The sequence below is a fragment of the Arachis ipaensis genome, chromosome B04, assembly GCF_000816755.2.
Source record: "Arachis ipaensis cultivar K30076 chromosome B04, Araip1.1, whole genome shotgun sequence".
Taxonomy (NCBI): domain Eukaryota; kingdom Viridiplantae; phylum Streptophyta; class Magnoliopsida; order Fabales; family Fabaceae; genus Arachis; species Arachis ipaensis.
Genome location: NC_029788.2, coordinates 89,262,017 through 89,280,233, shown reverse-complemented (window position 1 = coordinate 89,280,233; position 18,217 = coordinate 89,262,017). Strand labels below are relative to the sequence as shown.

The window sequence follows — 18,217 nt, the reverse complement described above, 5'->3', positions numbered from 1 at the left end:
GGGACTGATTTTATTGATTCTATTTTCTAAATTGTGTTTTTCATTGATGTTTGTTTTTCGGATTCTGTTTTATAGAGACTTGCCCTGCTTGGAGTTCCGGAGGAACAGCTTGACCCGCCTGGTCTGGTTGCTTTTGTTAAGGATAAGAGGGAATTGATACCTCAGTTGGTGTCTGTTATATTGCCTCCTGATGAGGAAGTGGCAGAAGCATTGCAAGAATCTAAGGCTGGTGGGAAGAAGAGTTCTTTGACCATGAGGAAGAGGTTCCATCACAGCATGTTGTGGTTGCAGTGGTTGATGTTTGAGGGTGAACCCGATGCTGCTCTTAGAAGCCTCGCCAAGATGTCTATTGGTCAGCGGGGTGTCTGTGGGGCAGTTTGGGGGAACAATGATATAGCTTACAGGTGCAGGACGTGTGAACACGACCCTACATGCGCAATTTGTGTTCCTTGTTTTGAGAATGGGGATCACAAGAGCCATGATTACTTTGTTATATACACGGGTGGTGGTTGTTGTGATTGTGGGGATGTTACGGCTTGGAAACGTGAGGGGTTCTGCTCAAAGCATAAGGGTGCTGAGCAGATACAACCCCTTCCGGAGGAAATTGCAAATTCAGTTGCGCCTGTGCTTGGTTCTCTTTTCAATTGTTGGAAAGACAAGCTAACACTTGCAAGCAATTCTCCTTCTATTGAAAGTAAGAAGGCTGCAATGGAACTAACTTCTGCTGTAGTAGATATGCTTTCAGAATTCTGCCAGCATAGTGAGAGTTTGCTCAGTTTTGTTGCTAGGTTGTTGTTTTCATCTACAGGTTCATTGGATATTCTGGTAAGAGCTGAGAGGTTTTTAAGTGATGTTGTTGTGAAGAAACTCCAAGAGCTACTCCTAAAATTGTTGGGCGAACCTACTTTCAAGTATGAATTTGCTAAAGTTTTTCTTACTTACTATCCGAGTGTTATAAGTGAGGCTGTAAAAGAGTGTAGTGACCTTCCTTTGAAGAGGTATCCGCTACTATCCACTTTCTCTGTGCAGATACTTACAGTGCCCACTCTTACCCCACGTCTTGTTAAGGAAATCAACTTATTAACCATATTATTGGGATCTCTAGAAAACATTTTCACTTCTTGTGCTGAAGACGGGCATTTACAGGTAGTGAGTTAGTGCATCTCTTTAAAGGAATACTAATTTGGTAGATGTAATTTGAGACGTGCAAGATAACAAGTTTTTTTCTGGATCTAATCCTTTAAAATATTTTTTAATGGTACCTGCTGTAAAGTTTTTAAAGAATTTTATATTGATCAAGTGTATATATGTTTATGATAATGATTTCACTCTTCGTTTATGATGTTTAATTAAGAGATATTGAATCTTTTCCAGGTTTCCAGGTGGGTGAATTTGTATGAGACGACAATACGCGTTGTTGAAGATATTCGTTTTGTTATGAGCCACGTGGCGGTGCCAAAATATGTAACTAATGACCAACAGGATATATCAAGAACTTGGATGAGACTTCTGTCCTTTGTGCAAGGGATGAACCCTCAAAAGAGAGAAACTGGCCAACATGTTGAAGAAGAAAATGAGAATGTGAATTTGCCTTTTGTTTTAGGTCATTCTATTGCCAATATCCACTCTCTGTTGGTGGGTGGGGCATTTTCTGATGCTAGCAATGGAGGGATGGATGATGAAATTGTTTGGAACTTAAATAAGAATGAATCAGAGGAAGGAGATAATTTGAGACACGCAAAGGTAGGACGGATTTCACAGGAGAGCTCTGCTAGTGTGACCTGTAGGAATAATGTCTTTGCTTCACGAAAGATATCCGATGCCTCTTCTCATTTGTTTCTTCCATCCTCTGTTATTTGGTTGATATATGAGTGTCTAAGGGCCATTGAGAATTGGTTGGGAGTTGAGAATACCTCTGCGGTACTTCCTAACATGTTATCCCCAAACACTGATAGTGTTATTGATGGCAATTTTTCAGCAATAAGAAGAACAATATCTAATTTCAGAAGAGGTAAATATAGTTTTGTTAGGCGTGCAAGTTCAAGTGAAGATCATCATCAGCAATGCTCTGACTACAGTGTTGATGGCATGGAAATTAATAAAAATGATGCACAGGATGGTAAACTGAAAACAAATGGTGAAATTGATTCTGAAAATACCTGCATTCGCTCTGATGTTGATTATAGTGCAATGGAAGAAGATTCTCCTGGGGATTTGGTTGGTCTCCGTTTTCTATCATTGCCTGATTGGCCCCAAATAGTCTACGATGTTAGTTCACAATATATATCTGTGCACATTCCATTACATAGATTGCTATCCATGCTCTTGCAGAGGGCACTGAAAAGATACTTTAGTGAATCTGAAGTGTCAGGTGTGACTGATGTCTCTTCTTATTCATCATCAATGATCTACACTGACTTCTTTGGACTTGCTTTACGGGGAAGTCATCCATGTGGTTTCTCTGCCTTCATTATGGAGCATCCATTGCGGATTAGAGTCTTTTGTGCTGAAGTCCATGCTGGAATGTGGCGAAAAAATGGAGATGCTGCTTTACTGTCTTGTGAATGGTACAGATCAGTGCGATGGTTAGTCAATTCACTATTACTATATTATATTATATTATATTAATGGGTTGAAATTCATTTAATATGTTATGATATATCATTCTTTACTTCTACAGGTCTGAACAAGGTCTGGAGCTTGATCTTTTTCTTCTTCAGTGTTGCGCTGCTCTGGCTCCAGAAGATCTATATATTAGTAGAATTCTTGAGCGCTTTGGGCTGTCAAACTATCTATCCCTAAATCTTGATCGGTCTAGCGAGTATGTCCTCATCTCCTGAAACATGGCAACCTTTTCTTATATGTCTGTTGTGCTGAGAAGATGCCTGTACATACAATACTTTGGCAGAAAGTTATGGCATATTTTTCTTTGAAAGATAAAATTGTTGTGATTCTTTAGCAGATTCTTTTTTCGTTGCTTTGTTGTTTGCAGTTCTTTTTAGAGAGAAGGAACTAAAAAATTACCCAAGAAAAATTCTGTTTCTGACAAACTTCTTCATAAAAGAATGTCACTGTCAAAATTATTACCCATCAAAGAGAAAAAGAAATTTCCCACTTCACCTAAAAGGCTTGATTAATTTTGACAAATCTACCTAAAGATTGGATATGTCCATGTAAACTTGTCTTCATCATTTTTGGACTTTTGTTCTTTTCATGGCTAATTTGGCAGCAAGATACTCTTTGTGGGTAATTTTGGTACTTCACCCTTCTTTCCATGAATTGACTTTTATGGGTAAATGTTCTCATTAGATCTTGCTCCTTTATGGGATGCCTTTCTTTTCCACGTTAATCATGATGTACTTTACAAGTATCATTTTTTAAATATCCTCTTAGAAAACAAGCATAGAATATGAAATTGTAGTCCCACAATGTTCACCTATGGTTCTTATAGTTCCACCTGTTCTCATGTTGTAGGAAAATTTTCTGTTAGAATGATTCCAAGATAAGGCTAGACAATATGAATTGTTGCTGACCTTTTAGGATTTGGATTATTTTTTCTCATACCATTTTAGATGTTTTGGAACAAGGAAAGAGGGCAAGATTTATCGGTGCTGTGCACTATATGCCATGATTTGAGTGCCTTGTTGGAGAGAAATCGTAGAACTTCAGGACATTTTTCTTGCTTTTGCCCTTTACATTTTTGAAAGATAAAGTGGTCTTAAGTCTTAACTACTTTGTTTTGGAATGTTCTATTGTTTAAACTTATGGAGACATTGCTTGCTTTTCAACACTGATGTTATTTTCCCTATAATTTATTGGTCTTACTTAGGACTTAGGAGGTTATATCTTATCATTTTCTTTTGATTTTAATTTTCTCATTTGAATTTCTGTTCTAAAGAGAAGTATTTAGGATAGAAACTATGGATGAAATGCTTACCTAACTGAAGCATGCATTGATCAAGGCAGTTATCTATATGATTTGTGCATCTAGTAATTGCAATGGTACTTTCAAAGTAATCCTTAGTTCGTGGTTATTCACAATTGCCATCTCCAGGTTATTTGTTGTCCTCATGACTCTAAATTAGATTGTATGTTTTTGTTCCGAACATATGAGGTGTCCCATTAAAATATCATATGCAAAGCCACTGGGAGTGGTCTAATTGGTTAGGAGTTTGGCTTGAGCTCCTAGTTTCGAACCTTGTTGCTGCCAATTTACCAAAAGAAAGAGAATATCATATGCAACTGTAGATTGTTACTTTGGCAATAGAAACAAGATGGTTTGTTTAAAATCACAATCAATTCTTCACCAAATTTCCCTCATTTGATGGATTAGTGCCATGAAGGATAATTTTCCTAGACTAAATTGGATATCCAAAATCAGCCACCAATCAGTCACCTGTATAGGAATACAAAATGACTCCATGTTAACATTTAGAATCAATTTCATAAACATAAACAATATAATTAAACTAGATTGATGTTTATAATCAAACTTTATAAACAATATAATCAAATTTGATTCACATTTGTAATCAAATACGAATTAAAGTACAAGAATGCATTGGTAGCCAAATTTCTCTGTTCCTGAAAAGTTTAATTATTCTGCTATGAAAATGCTTATTACTTTATTATGAAAAGTTTGATTATTCTGTTGTGAAAAGTTTTGAAACCATACAATGCATTGATTATCAAAGATAGCTTAACCTGTTCGCAAATGCCTTAAATTGATTGTATATCCAATAAAAGTTGAAAGTTTTTGTTATTTGCTTTTATTAGTGCCTCTTAAGGGTCAGGATCTTATGATGATATCTTATAGCTGATTAATGATAAATCAAATATTATTCTTCTCTGTTGCGTTATGCTCATAGGTACTTACATCAGTGTCATGTTGTCAATCTATCTTGTGTTCAAATATATTTTATTTGATAATGAATTCTTTCTCATTTACAGGTATGAATCTGTTTTAGTACAGGAGATGCTTACTCTTATAATTCAAATAATAAAAGAACGGCGCTTTTGTGGGTTGACTACTGCTGAAAGTTTGAAAAGAGAACTAATTTATAAGTTATCCATTGGGGATGCAACTCACAGTCAACTAGTGAAGTCACTTCCTCGTGATCTCTCCAAATTTGAAGAGCTTCAGGAAATTTTGGACTCAGTTGCTGTTTATTCTAATCCATCTGGCTTCAATCAGGTTTTGTTGGTTCTTTTAGAAATTTATCAATATCTTCTGTTAGCCTGTATTTACCTATATTGTCATCGGTTGTATTAGGGAATGTATTCTCTGCGATGGCCGTTATGGAAAGAATTGGATCTGTATCATCCACGTTGGTATTCGAAGGATTTGCAAGTTGCTGAAGAAAGATACTTGCGGTACTGCAGTGTCTCTGCACTAACCACTCAGCTACCGAAGTGGACCAAAATTTATCCTCCACTTAAGGGGATAGCCAGAGTTGCTACTTGCAAAGTTGTCTTAGAGATCATCCGTGCAGTGATATTTTATGCTGTTTTTACTTTTAAATCAGCTGAATCTCGTGCTCCTGATGGGGTTCTTCTACCTGCACTGCATTTGCTATCACTATCATTAGATATCTGTTCTCAGCAGAAAGAATCTGGTGCGAGTGATGTTGCACAAATTCCCATAATAGCTTCTTCTGGGGAAGTGATTGATGAAAATTCTTTTTATGGTGCTGGAGAACAAAGCTTGTTATCCCTTCTTGTGTTATTGATGGAAATGCACCGGAAGGAAAATGTAGACAACATTTTAGAAGCAGGTGGTTGCAGTCTATCTGCTTTAATTGAAAGCTTGCTGAAGAAATTTGCTGATATTGATGACAGCTGCATGACTATATTGCAAAAACTTGCTCCCGAAGTGGTTAGTCATATTTCTGAATGTGCTGAAACTAAAGATTCAAGTGTCCCATTGTCAGCCTCTGATAGCGAGAAACGCAAAGCAAAGGCCCGAGAGAGGCAGGCTGCAATAATGGTAGGTTTTTGCATTCTTATTTTTCTGTTGATAGTATAGAAAAATTATGTGCTATTTCCAGTATTTCATGCGATGTTACTGCAAGACCAATCTGAGCAATGATGTTAATTATTACAATTTTCAAATTTAAACCCTAGAAGATTTTGGCAGGCATATTCCTTGTGTCTTTTGGATGGGTTGTTTACTTCCCAAGGAAGACATTTGGTCTCAAATGTTTTCAGTTGTTCTAAACACTACCATCTCTTTATAGTCAGGCTATTCTTGATCTGTTCTGGTGCGCCAATTTAATTGCCTTCACCATTTTAATTATTTATTTTTGTTTAATCGGTTTTTCCAATGCAGGAAAAAATGAAAGCACAACAGTCAAAATTTTTGGCCAGCATTGATTCCAGTGGTGATGATGGATCTCAAGTTGGCCATGAAGGTGACTTCGGCACCGAACACGATGCTGAAGAATCCAAACAAGTTGTATGCTCTCTTTGCCATGATCACAATTCAAGAAATCCAGTTTCGTTTTTGATTCTACTTCAGGTATATCCGTATATGGCAGTTATGTACAATGTGTGAGCTTACACATGTTTAGGTTCAGTTTGTTNNTCTATAGCACCTCATGCCTAATTCACGTTTCCCCCTATCTACAAGAAATCTAGGCTTGTCAGTTACGTCAACAGGGGTCCCCCATCATGGGATCAACTTCGTCGAGCAGATAAAGAACACATGCCCATCCCCACCACCAAGGCGACAGATAAATTGGCTGTGAATAACTCAAGTAGTTCTGGATCAACATCATCTTCCCACATAACTCGCTTACTTAAGAATGCTGTGAATGCATTGGCTTCTAGCAAGAAACCTGGGGAAGTTAATTCTATTCTGCAATATGTCAAGAATGAATTCCCAGCTGTTGGAAATCTTAAACTCCCAACTGCATCTCATGATGAAAAAGAGAAGACACCATACACTTTTGAGACATTAGAAGAGGGTATGTACTTCTCTATTCGTGATGAGATGCATGATCATGACTATGTATCTGCTACTAATCTGATGAATGAGGATGAGAAAATTCCAACTACTGGAGGGACTCCAAAGATTTTGACAGACATTGAATCTGTTTTGCTTGGGAAATATACTGCTGATATTTTGAGGGAGTTATCAGAAAGTTCTTCTGCATCTGAAAATGCTCCTACTGAAAATGCTTCTACAGAGTCAACATCAAAACATCTAGCATATGATGGATTTGGTCCTATAGAAAGTGATGGAGTTCATCTTTCCTCATGTGGGCATGCAGTACATCAAGGGTGTCTCGATCGGTATTTATCATCATTGAAAGAAAGGTATGTCTCATTTAGAGTTATCTGAACCCCTTAATACCCAACCTCCCGTCCCAAGAGTTAAAGCTTGTGATCTGTCTCCCCTAGTTTATTTCCTACATTCCTATATTTATAACATTTTCAAATACTTTTTTCGAAGTTTCACTATTTTTTTATGCAGCCTTCTGAGATCAAACAAACATTATGCAAGTTTTTGCTTTTTAACTGTTTTGTTCATGGTTAAATGTACTTCCAAGTAGGTTTTCGTTAATAGAAAAATAAATTTATCGATCAAGCAAAGAGTACAAAGAGAGAGGATGAGGTATCTCCACAAGAAGAAAGAAAAAGAAAAGATGTAGGTTCTAAGAGATTGAATTGAACCCATGTAACATGGAACGGCTACCTGTGAATATCTGCTGAGGAACATCTCTAAATAGACCATTAGCTGAAGATCACATAGAAGTTAAGAAGATATTGGTATCTTGGATGTTTTGGTCATCAAAGCTAGAATCTGTTAGGGACTTGGGTATTATGGGGTGCTCAACGTCCCACATCGAGTAGTATGGGATGCTTAATGTTGTATATAAGGAGAGTGGTTCTTTCCCCTTATCAGCTAGCTTTTAAGGTGTGGTTTCCCACTTTCCTTAGACACTTAACAATGGTATCAGAGCGTGGTTGTTGGCGCCATGGAAAGGGCTACCTATAGGCTGGATTAAGGTGAATACCGAATACTATAGATGATAGCAAAGTGGCTACCGTTGGGTCAGTGTCGATAGAGTGAAGCCGCCGTGGACGTCGGCTCTCCAGGTCCGGTGTATTGTTAGGGACTTGGGTATTATGGAGTGCTCAAAGTTCCACATCTAGTAGTATGGGATGCTTGATGTTGTATATAAGGAGAGTGGTTCTTCCCTCTTATCAGCTAGCTTTTAAGGTGCTTACGGAAAAAAAATTACCGAACAATTATAAAAATTGAAATAATACGAAATAGAATTTTGCAGGGAACAAAAAGATAAACTTTAGCATTCTAAATGGCGATAGTGCAATAGATTAGCAGTGAGTGCATTGGAGTGGAAGTTGATTTAGTACTTATTGTTGAAAAGATGGTGAATTCCCACCACATATAGACAGATAAACTGGCATATAGCCTTATATGACACTATATTTAACGTCAATGGTTAAGAATTAAGATTAAGACCTGAAATCATGTTATCTTATTACATAATCATGTTATCTTTAAGTAATTTCCTATTCTGATAATTCATATATGTTTCAATAGCTAAAATATACTCCTTTCACCTTCCATATAAAAGTGAAGCTCTTAAGTCTTATACCACTATGACATGATATTAAGTGTGTTTTATATGCATCTATTTGTGCCTTTGTACATATGAATGTATTTATATATCTACTTTTTATTTTGTTAGATTGTTAAACATGTATGTGTGTGTGTGTGTGTGTCACGTTTTTAATTAAATAGGAATTATTGTTATATTTGTTATAGTGAGAATTGTACATTTTATAAGATGGCCTAATATACTGTGAACTGCTTGGATAGATCTGTTAGAAGAATTGTTTTTGAAGGAGGACATATTGTTGATCCAGATCAGGTACAAAGCTGTGTTTTTTTATTTTTATTTTTTTGTAAACTAGTTTTGCAATGGTCGATGTAGCAAATCTGTTATGATGTCTCAAGACACTTTTTTTTTTTGAATTTTTATTTTAAGGGAGAGTTTCTATGTCCCGTGTGCCGCCGCCTTGTAAATTGTGTCTTGCCGACTATGCATGGAGAGTTACAGAAGCCTTTTAAGCAGTCTATTGGCTTGAGTATTGGTTCAATAAATACTGGAGACCCCTCTGCTGAGTTGAATGAAGTGAATTATTCACTTCACATTCAGCAAGCGTTTAAGCTCTTGCAACGTGCAGCCAATGCTGTGGGGAAAGATCAATTCCTGAAAGCCATTCCTTTGCAGCAGATTGATAGAACTAGACCAAATCTTGAGAATTTCTCCCGTGTGCTTTCTAAAATGTATTTTCCAGGCAAACAAGATAAATTATCAAGATTTGCTAGGCTAAACCATTCAATGCTGATGTGGGACACACTAAAGTACTCCTTGATATCAATGGAGATTGCTGCACGTTGTGGAAAGACTACTTTGACTCCGAACTTCGCTCTTAGTGCCATGTATGAAGAACTCAAATCTTCAAGTGGCTTTATATTATCATTGTTACTGAAACTTGTTCAGAAGACACGGAGTAAGAATTCTCTTCATGTGCTTCAAAGATTTAGAGGCGTTCAACTATTTACAGAGTCAATTTGCTCTGGGATATCCTTGAATAATGCAAATAGTGATGTCTCTGTTAGAGGTATAGTTGTGGTTTATTTTTTATTTATTATTTTTTTTCTCTTTTCCATTGCTTCGAAAATGACTTCAGAAAAAAATTAGTATATGTTTTGTTGAGCTTTCTTGCAACCTCTTACACGGCTTATCCCAGCCTCAAAAAAAGAGAAGGTTGTAATAATTTGACAACCCACATAATACTTTGTCAAATTAAATGTTTATATGATTGATTGTGGCATTTAGCATTATGTTGATGTTCCATTTCTTTTCCCTAGTTGTGAATCAAGGATGTGTTTGAATTAGAGGTAATGGGGTGTATATAAGCCAGAGAGTAAATTGGAGTCCATTTTACTCTTTAGATAGACCCTTCCCTTCCATGCCTTACTTCCGATCTCAAGCCTCAAACACACCCTTGATAAAATAACATCTAAAGAAAGTTCAAATGTGAATATTAGCTATTTGATTTGGAAAAAGTATATTATTATTATCTGATTTCTGTTGTCAAACAGATGGCGAAATCATGTTCACATTTGACCGGAACACTCTTCTTTTTATTTCTATATTACTTTATTCTGTTTTGCTCATCATTCTTTTCGTTCTTTGTTTCATAAGATAACGAGCAATTCTTACCCTTAATGACTTGCAAGTTGAACTTATATTGTCTCTTTTTCCTTCAAATAAATGGAGGTTTATTTTGCATCTGGGCTTGAAATTTAATTCCTTAATGCTGCTAACTGTGATGATCTATTTATTTGTTTTTTGACTTAAAGATTTGCTGGAGTTTGTTCTTGCAAATGTTTAGTCTAGTTCAGCAATGAGTTCCCATGTCTGCCACTGACTCTACTTTCTGGTACCTGCCATATATTCACAGGTGATGTGCTATCTATCTTGAAGCATATTGAAATGGACTTATCGAACTTTGACTTACACTTTTGGAGACGGGCTTCAGATCCTGTTCTTGCCCATGATCCTTTCTCATCATTGATGTGGGTTCTCTTTTGTTTGCCATATCCATTTTTGTCGTGTGAAGAATCGTTGTTGTCCCTTGTGCATGTTTTCTATCTAGTCACTGTAACCCAGGTTGGTCACTTTGCTTGCATCTCAATTAAATGTTCTGTCCTTTGGAACTGTGTCTATTTCCTAATCAATGTAACTGGCGTGCAGGCTATAATTTTGTATCACGAGAAGTCTGAGCATAAATTAAGCACATCAGGTATCTCAGATTGCCTGATAACCGACATATATAAAGCTATGGGTGAGTTGGGATGTGTTCAGCGGTACTTTGACTCAAACTATTTTGACCCTAATGCTGATATTAAAGATGGAATTCGGAGGGTTAGTTTCCCATATTTGCGAAGATGTGCATTGTTGTGGAAAATACTATATTCTTCTATACCGGCACCATTCTGTGATGAGGAAAATATGTTGGATAGATCATGGTATACTCCAAATGACAGAATGGACCTGCAGAATATTGACATGTTTGAGGTTGCTAAAATTCAAGAACTTGAGAAAATGTTCCAAATTCCCACAATAGATGTGGTTCTCAAAGATGAACTTTCAAGATCTTCAGTTTCTATGTGGTGCCATCATTTTTACAAGGAATGCGGATCCCATGGTGTCCAACGAATAGTCCATGTGACCCCTGCTGTTCCATTTGAGTTGATGAGATTGCCAAATGTTTATCAGGATCTCTTGCAGAGGTATTCTAAGTTTTATTAGATGCTATGTAATGCATCATATTTCTGTTTTATTCATACAAGATCTATACCTAAACAGGTGTATCAAACAACGTTGCCCTGAATGTAACACACTTCTTGATGAGCCTGCATTGTGCCTGTTGTGCGGTAGATTGTGCTCCCCAAGTTGGAAATCTTGCTGCAGGTTTGTTCTCTACCATCAATTATTTACAGACTATGCTTAGAATGCTTTCTGAACATAAGAGTTTTGGCTTTTGTTCTGATAAGCACACAAGGCAAGAGGGGAGTCACTCACTTAAATAATTGGGGATAACCACTCCTTAAATAAACATCGAGCATCTTATAGTTATACCACCCAGATAACTGAGTTCTTAAGCTATACTAGATGACTACACTTATGATTGTAATTATTTCCTTGATTCAACTGACTTCACTCTTAAACTGATAGGTAGCTGCAATTGTCTTTTTTTTTTTTTTTATGGGTTGGAGGGGTTGAAAATTCGAAATTTTAATATATAGCTGCAATATTTTATTTGGACTTCTAATATAATTTTGCGTATTTGGATTTCCATTTAAATTTTTTTACTAAAACAGTTTAGTATCCAAATTCAGCCTACCCCTTCATTTATCATTGATCATCTGAGATCTAAGAATTACTGTGTCTTTGCTGTTTTTTATTTATTTTATATTAAAAAATTAGCTTCATCTTTCATATTACAGTCACTCAATGTTGATGGAATATGTAGAGTTCAGAAACAACGGTGCATTATATAAGATTTGAATTTGATGATATGTTAAAGAATGATAACTGAGTGACCACTGTTAGTGCAACTTTGACATATTTGTTCGGTTTCCTTTCTGGTCAAAATGAGATTCCAAGTGAGTAATGGTTGAATAGCTGTGGAGATAAAATCTAATATCTGTAGATGGTTCAGCAATGTTGAAGAAACTAATTCAGGATTGGTTCTATCTTCTTATTTACTTAATGTTGTTAATTATGCCTATGACTTAGCTATTAATTGTGCCTCATAGATTTCTATTGTGTTCGTGATGTCAATTTTCTCTTAATTCAATGATGATTAATTGATTACTTTATAACCACTTATATATGTGAATTTGGAATTATTTGCTTTATATTTATTGCTGGTTTATTTACTGCTCTACTATCTTTGGTGTACTGCATTTGATTTGTTCCCTATATCTCATACTGCTTAGATATCATTTATATTGTTCAGGCCTTATTTTGTAGTCAAAATTTATGTTGACTTTGTTCATTGTACTTTTTATGATTTTTTCATTGAATTAGATTTGAAAGATTTTCTTTTTTTATGTTTCAAGGGAAAGTGGGTGCCAAACACATGCAGTAACCTGTGGAGCTGGTACTGGAGTGTTTCTGTTGATTAGGGTATGTTTTGTCCTATTTTGAACTTAAGTATGGGTTTTCCCATCTGTCCTTCTCTGAAAGCTTATCATGTCCTGGATTCTTTTTCTTCTTCACTGCTTCCTTATAGTTTTGATACCAAGAGAATAATAATGGTTTTGAATTTTTTATTATATCAACAGAGAACAACTATCCTATTACAGAGATCTGCGCGTCAAGCCCCATGGCCTTCTCCTTACTTGGATGCTTTTGGTGAAGAAGTAAGTTTCTCTTGGACAGCTTCATTATAAACCAGCGAGTACACCTTTGCATTGAATGGTTTATTGATATTTTCAGTAAGAACTTTTTAAAAATAAAATGTATGATTATTAATCCTTATATATATATGGTAAAACATAAAAGCTTTTCATTTTTCCCCTTGAAGAATTAATTTACTCAACATTTTGTGTAGTATACATTCTTTGTCCTTTTCAATCATAAGGAAGGCCTAAGGAGTTCTCAACCCTTCTAGTCAGGTCTTTGAGGACAATACAAATTAATTGAAGGTTTATTACAATCTTAAAAAGTTAATCAGGCTAATCATATTTCCTATGCTTTATGAATTATGGGTCTTGCTAACATAAATACTGTCCTCTATATATGGACTTCCTATTTATATCTTGCATCATTTGCTTATATTTTCCCACGACCTCTTCCATAACATCTGTAGTTTTAAATTTTAAAGATTATTTCTAGTATGTCTAACAATGAGGAAGAAACAACACAACAATGGCTATTATTTTGCAACAAATTAGCAATTGAAAAAGAAAAAGCAAAACAAAACTTGTCAACAAACATATTCATTGAAACATTGGAATCTTTTACTTCTACAAAAAATACCGTGCAATTTGACATCGTGTGAAACACTTTCTGTAGCAAGAAAAATAAATTTTCCAGGCACACACTTGGTGCATGTATGTTGACCCTTGATAAGAAAAGCAAATTTGATGGGATTTTTATTGACGTAGTTGTTGTCATAAAATATATATTTGTTATATAGCTGCTAGGTTTGGTTGGTACCAAGTCATATAGCAGATGAATGACAAGTTGATTTATCAATCTAGAATTTCTGTTTGAGAGAAGCATAGGATTAGAATTTTTTGAGTCCAATCTATGGTTCGATGTGGTATATTTGGCTAGGGTGGACTATTTCATCTTCAAGGAGGATTCTTTTTCACACGTTACTCTCGAATAAGATTGTTGAAGACTATTTGGTGCAATGCTGGTGGCCTTCTACTTTTGGGGTTTCTCTAAAATTAGTTTTGCTTTGTGGTGTGCTTTCAATATGTTACATTCTCATCCATGTTGTAGTTAGAAGGATGAGTGAAAGAAAGCATACATCAATATTCAATATGACTGTCTTGTATTCAATGCTGCTAGAATTACTGAGTGGAGAAAGAGCACCTTAGTACCTATCTACAAGAATAAGGAGGATATACAAAGTTGCAAAAACTATAGAGGGATCAAGATCATGAGCCATGCCATGAAGTTATGGAAAAAGGTGATAGAACGGAGGCTAAGATGAGACACAGGTAACAGAGAACCAAATGGGTTTTATGTCAGGCAGATCCACCACTGAAGTGATATACCTGTTAAGAAGGATGATTGAGAGGTATTATAGTAATAAAACGGATCTATATATGGTGTTTATTTATTTAGAAAAAACGTATGATAGGGTGCCAAGGGAGGTCTTATGGAAGGTTTTAAAAAAGAAGAGAATAAGGATCACATATATTCGTGCAATTAAAGACATGTATGATGGTGCTACAACTAATGTGAAAACTCAAGGTGGTGTAATAGAAGAATTTCCTATCAGTATAGGGATTATACCAGGAATCATCCTTAAGTCCATATCTTTTTACATTAGTTTTGGAAGTATTCACAGAGCATATCTAAGAGCCTGTATCATGGTGCATGTAGCTGACCCCACCTAGTGGGACAAGGCTTTGTTGTTGTTTTGTACATGGGTTTAAAATAAATAAGGATATCCTTTACTAGAATATTAGGGATAAAAAGGGCAATAAGTAAGAAATAGTAATACAATAATTTATTATTGGTTGTGCTACCTGACCTGGATGATGAGTGTGTATAAGATCAATTATTCAAATTTGATCACTCATTATGTCCTGTTTATGGTATTCTATTAAGATATATGATCTTGGGATTTGAAAGTCATGTTTTCTTCTGTTTCTCCATCTGCATTTCACCTTCAATGCTCTTTGCTTCAGGATTTTGAAATGAATCGAGGCAAGCCACTTTATCTTAATGAGGAACGTTATGCTGTTTTGACTTATATGGTAAGCGAATATTCTGCCTAAGTCTTAAATCTGTCTGCATTTTTATCTAGTCATATATATATATTAATCAATGGTTATAAACTTGTGGAGGTTGCTTCTCATGGACTGGACCGGAGTTCCAAGGTTCTTGGCCAGACTACTATTGGTTCCTTCTTCTTGGTTTAGTTCAAGTCTTACATGTCAAGTTATAATGTTAAGGTTTGATAAGGAATTAGCATGTCTTCCTTCTCTGCTTTCTCTCTCTGCTGATGCATCTCATGTTGTAGATAATGACTGAAATAATTTGACTACCTTTTTACAGCAGAGATTTTGACTGGATTTATCACCAGAGGGTGGAAACCAGATCTAGTTATGCTAATATACCATGTTATATATGCCACTGACTAAGCAAAAGATCTCATGCTATAGTGTACAGCTCACTCAGGTATGCATCCTGAAATTGAATCTTTTTATCATTTTCTTCAGTCACTCGATCTATGGGGGACCCTGTTTGGGTCTTCTATACTATTTTCCTTCTTTGAAATTATGGCTGAAAACATTTTACAACCCTATTTGCACGTTACTTAGCTGATTGTATGTTGTGATATATTCGGTTACTTGTCCTAGTTGCTGTCATTTCTTCTTTCCATTCTTCCTCTATCAAGGATTTCCTTTATAGTCCTACTCTCCACCTAAATTTCTATTCTATGTTGACAGATGTGAGATAGTTGTGCAATAACATTTTATAAGAGAAATAATGGTGCAAGATGCCCTCATTTTCCTTTAACTATGTTCTTTGTATTCTTTTAGGAATCACACTTTTTTCAGATGCCATGAACTCTAGTTAATTGACCAATTTATACGATTAAATGGTTGTAGAAATACATTGCATTCTTTTGAAGTAATCACCTGTAGAATGCATCTGTCCCTAGTGTCCTATTATAACCATTTTCTGAATTTTCTTGTTTCTCTCTCCAATCCACATTTAGGTGTATTCTTTTTATTAACTGCAGTAAAATAGATTGATAACTTTAAAAAATGAACATGTGCTGAATACTGAATGTCTCTTTTTGAAAATCTAGATTAAAACAGGTGCAGCATAAAAGATTTTACAACTTGGCTTCTATGGGAGCATCTACCTGCTGGCCATGGCACTGTGCAGTTCAATGCTAACATAAGAGCACGTTTTGGTCTGCTCCTTCGCTGGAAAGTAGGCGCACAGGTGTATATATTTTGTCAATGTTATGGGAGGCACAATTGCTTTTGGTACAATTGTGGAACTGTGTGCTCATCGCTAATCATAAGCGTCTTAGGATGTCTGGAATGATAATTTTGTTTGTTCCTTATCACCTATTCAAGTAGGTGTTTGGTTGGCGATTTCCCTCTTTCGGGAGAGTGGAGAATTGTCAATTTATGGGCTGATTGTATATATGGCACAGATGTACTTATTTTTATTTTTATTGTCAATATGGTGGTTTGCTTATATGATATTCGTGGAACAATTGATATATAGACTAAAGAGCAAATTTGGATATTTTCAAGCATGATGGCTTGTGATCATTTGATAGCATTTTAGAGAAGAAAGTGAGATAAAATTGTGTTGGACTGTCAACAGAGAAGCATGTTTGGCCACGGTGGTGGTAAAGGTTGTGGGTAATCCTTGACTTGCTTTTGGAAACCACGTTAGCTAGGTCGTTATTGTGAAAATACAATGTACTTAATAATAATAATTATGATGGCGGAGTTTGAAATGGATTTTGGATTTGGATTTGTTTATGTTGGGGGTTTGATGTAAGTTGCCACAATAGAGAATCACAGGTCACCCTAAGTTCTGGTCTATCCACGAGTAAATATTCATAATGGTCTCAGTTTTATGGGATTACCCAATTTGATTCGGGAGGTTTCAAGTTCTTTATAGTGGTCCTCTAGATTGAGTTTGAGCACCATAGTGGTTCTCAGGCATCTTTTCGGTAATTTCACCATGGCGAACGATCATCCAGAAAATGAACGCACAACATCCAATTCAACCCCAAGAGGAGGAACAACTTAAGAACAATTGAGCAATTGTTATCCCTCCAAACTCACACAGGTAAGGGGATCGATGACGGAAGAGACAGAAACAACCCAAAGGAACGAAGAATAGGATTTGAAGTTTATAGACCTGGAGGGTCGAGATAGAGACGCAACATAATTAATGGGGTTAGTCTATGGACATTAAGGTTCGCTAGAACAGCTCAAGATTGAGTTGGAGCGACAACGCAAATCTAAGTGGGCTATATGAAGAGAGGTACAATGACATAGGGAGTTGGAGGAAAAACTAGAAAGATTGGACTCTGATCTCAAGGATAAGAGATCTCCAACTGATCAGGAAACCACACTCTTGGGAAAGTGAAGACCCATTCTCAAAGGAAATTATGCGAGCAAAAGTCTCTAGGAATTTTAAGAGCTAGATATGGACATTTATGATGACACGACTGACCCTGAGATCACTTAAGCAATTTCAAAAGTTTAGTGTATTTGGTTGACACCTCAGATGCAACTCGGTATAAAGCGTTCTTAACTGCATTGACTACATTAACTAAGGCGGTAATGAAGTGGTTTAATAGCCTTTCCCTTAGGTCGATCACTTGTTTCGATGACTTGGCCAAAAGCCTCCTCACCTGATTCTCCATTCAAAAAGACAAAGTCAAGCATGCTTCAAGCCTCTTGGGTGTCAAGCAAGAGGTCGAAGAGTTTCTCAGAGCCTACATGGAAAGGGTCAACAAAGCATGTTTGGAGATTCAGAATCTGTAAAAACAAACTTTATAAAAAATTTATCTTAGAGAGAAAAGAAAAGAGAGTGAAAGCAATGATAAAGAAGAATACCAGATGATCTAATAACAATTTAGTTTGGCAAAAATTAACTATTTTTTTTTAATTTTGACCTTTTTCCTTTCCTTTTTTCCCATTTTTCGCTTCTTCCTTCCTTCTTCCATGCATCATCATTCACCACCAAACCGACTATATTCCCATAGTGGTCTCCCAGATTCGATTCGTGCACCAATTTAGCCCTTGAGATTCTAATTGCACTATTCATGTCCTCGAGATTGCGTGCCGGGCTACATACTGGTCCTTCAGTCGAATTCCGGCGTGACTCAGTGACAGACTTGCTTATGTGGCACAACCACTGCCACCTAGGATCTACGAAAC

General features: G+C 36.1%; 1 protein-coding gene across 2 annotated transcripts in view; it reads left to right on the top strand.

Moving 5' to 3' along the window:
- Positions 1–16,588, top strand: part of LOC107639471 (E3 ubiquitin-protein ligase PRT6) — a 17,215-nt gene extending 627 nt beyond the window's left edge. Inside the window, exons 2-19 of one of the 2 annotated variants that reach the window (XM_016342979.2) lie at positions 76–1,146; positions 1,375–2,585; positions 2,681–2,821; positions 4,951–5,194; positions 5,273–5,986; positions 6,329–6,517; positions 6,629–7,317; positions 8,849–8,900; positions 9,018–9,657; positions 10,504–10,712; positions 10,797–11,335; positions 11,412–11,516; positions 12,671–12,737; positions 12,896–12,973; positions 14,981–15,049; positions 15,140–15,247; positions 15,354–15,473; positions 16,111–16,588. In XM_016342979.2, coding sequence (XP_016198465.1) covers positions 76–1,146; positions 1,375–2,585; positions 2,681–2,821; positions 4,951–5,194; positions 5,273–5,986; positions 6,329–6,517; positions 6,629–7,317; positions 8,849–8,900; positions 9,018–9,657; positions 10,504–10,712; positions 10,797–11,335; positions 11,412–11,516; positions 12,671–12,737; positions 12,896–12,973; positions 14,981–15,049; positions 15,140–15,214 — 6,093 coding nt within the window. In that variant the 3' untranslated portion in view covers positions 15,215–15,247; positions 15,354–15,473; positions 16,111–16,588. Of the gene's footprint in view, positions 1–75; positions 1,147–1,374; positions 2,586–2,680; positions 2,822–4,950; positions 5,195–5,272; positions 5,987–6,328; positions 6,518–6,628; positions 7,318–8,848; positions 8,901–9,017; positions 9,658–10,503; positions 10,713–10,796; positions 11,336–11,411; positions 11,517–12,670; positions 12,738–12,895; positions 12,974–14,980; positions 15,050–15,139; positions 15,248–15,350; positions 15,474–16,110 lie in introns of both variants that reach the window. The other variant, XM_016342978.2, reaches the window with a different exon arrangement.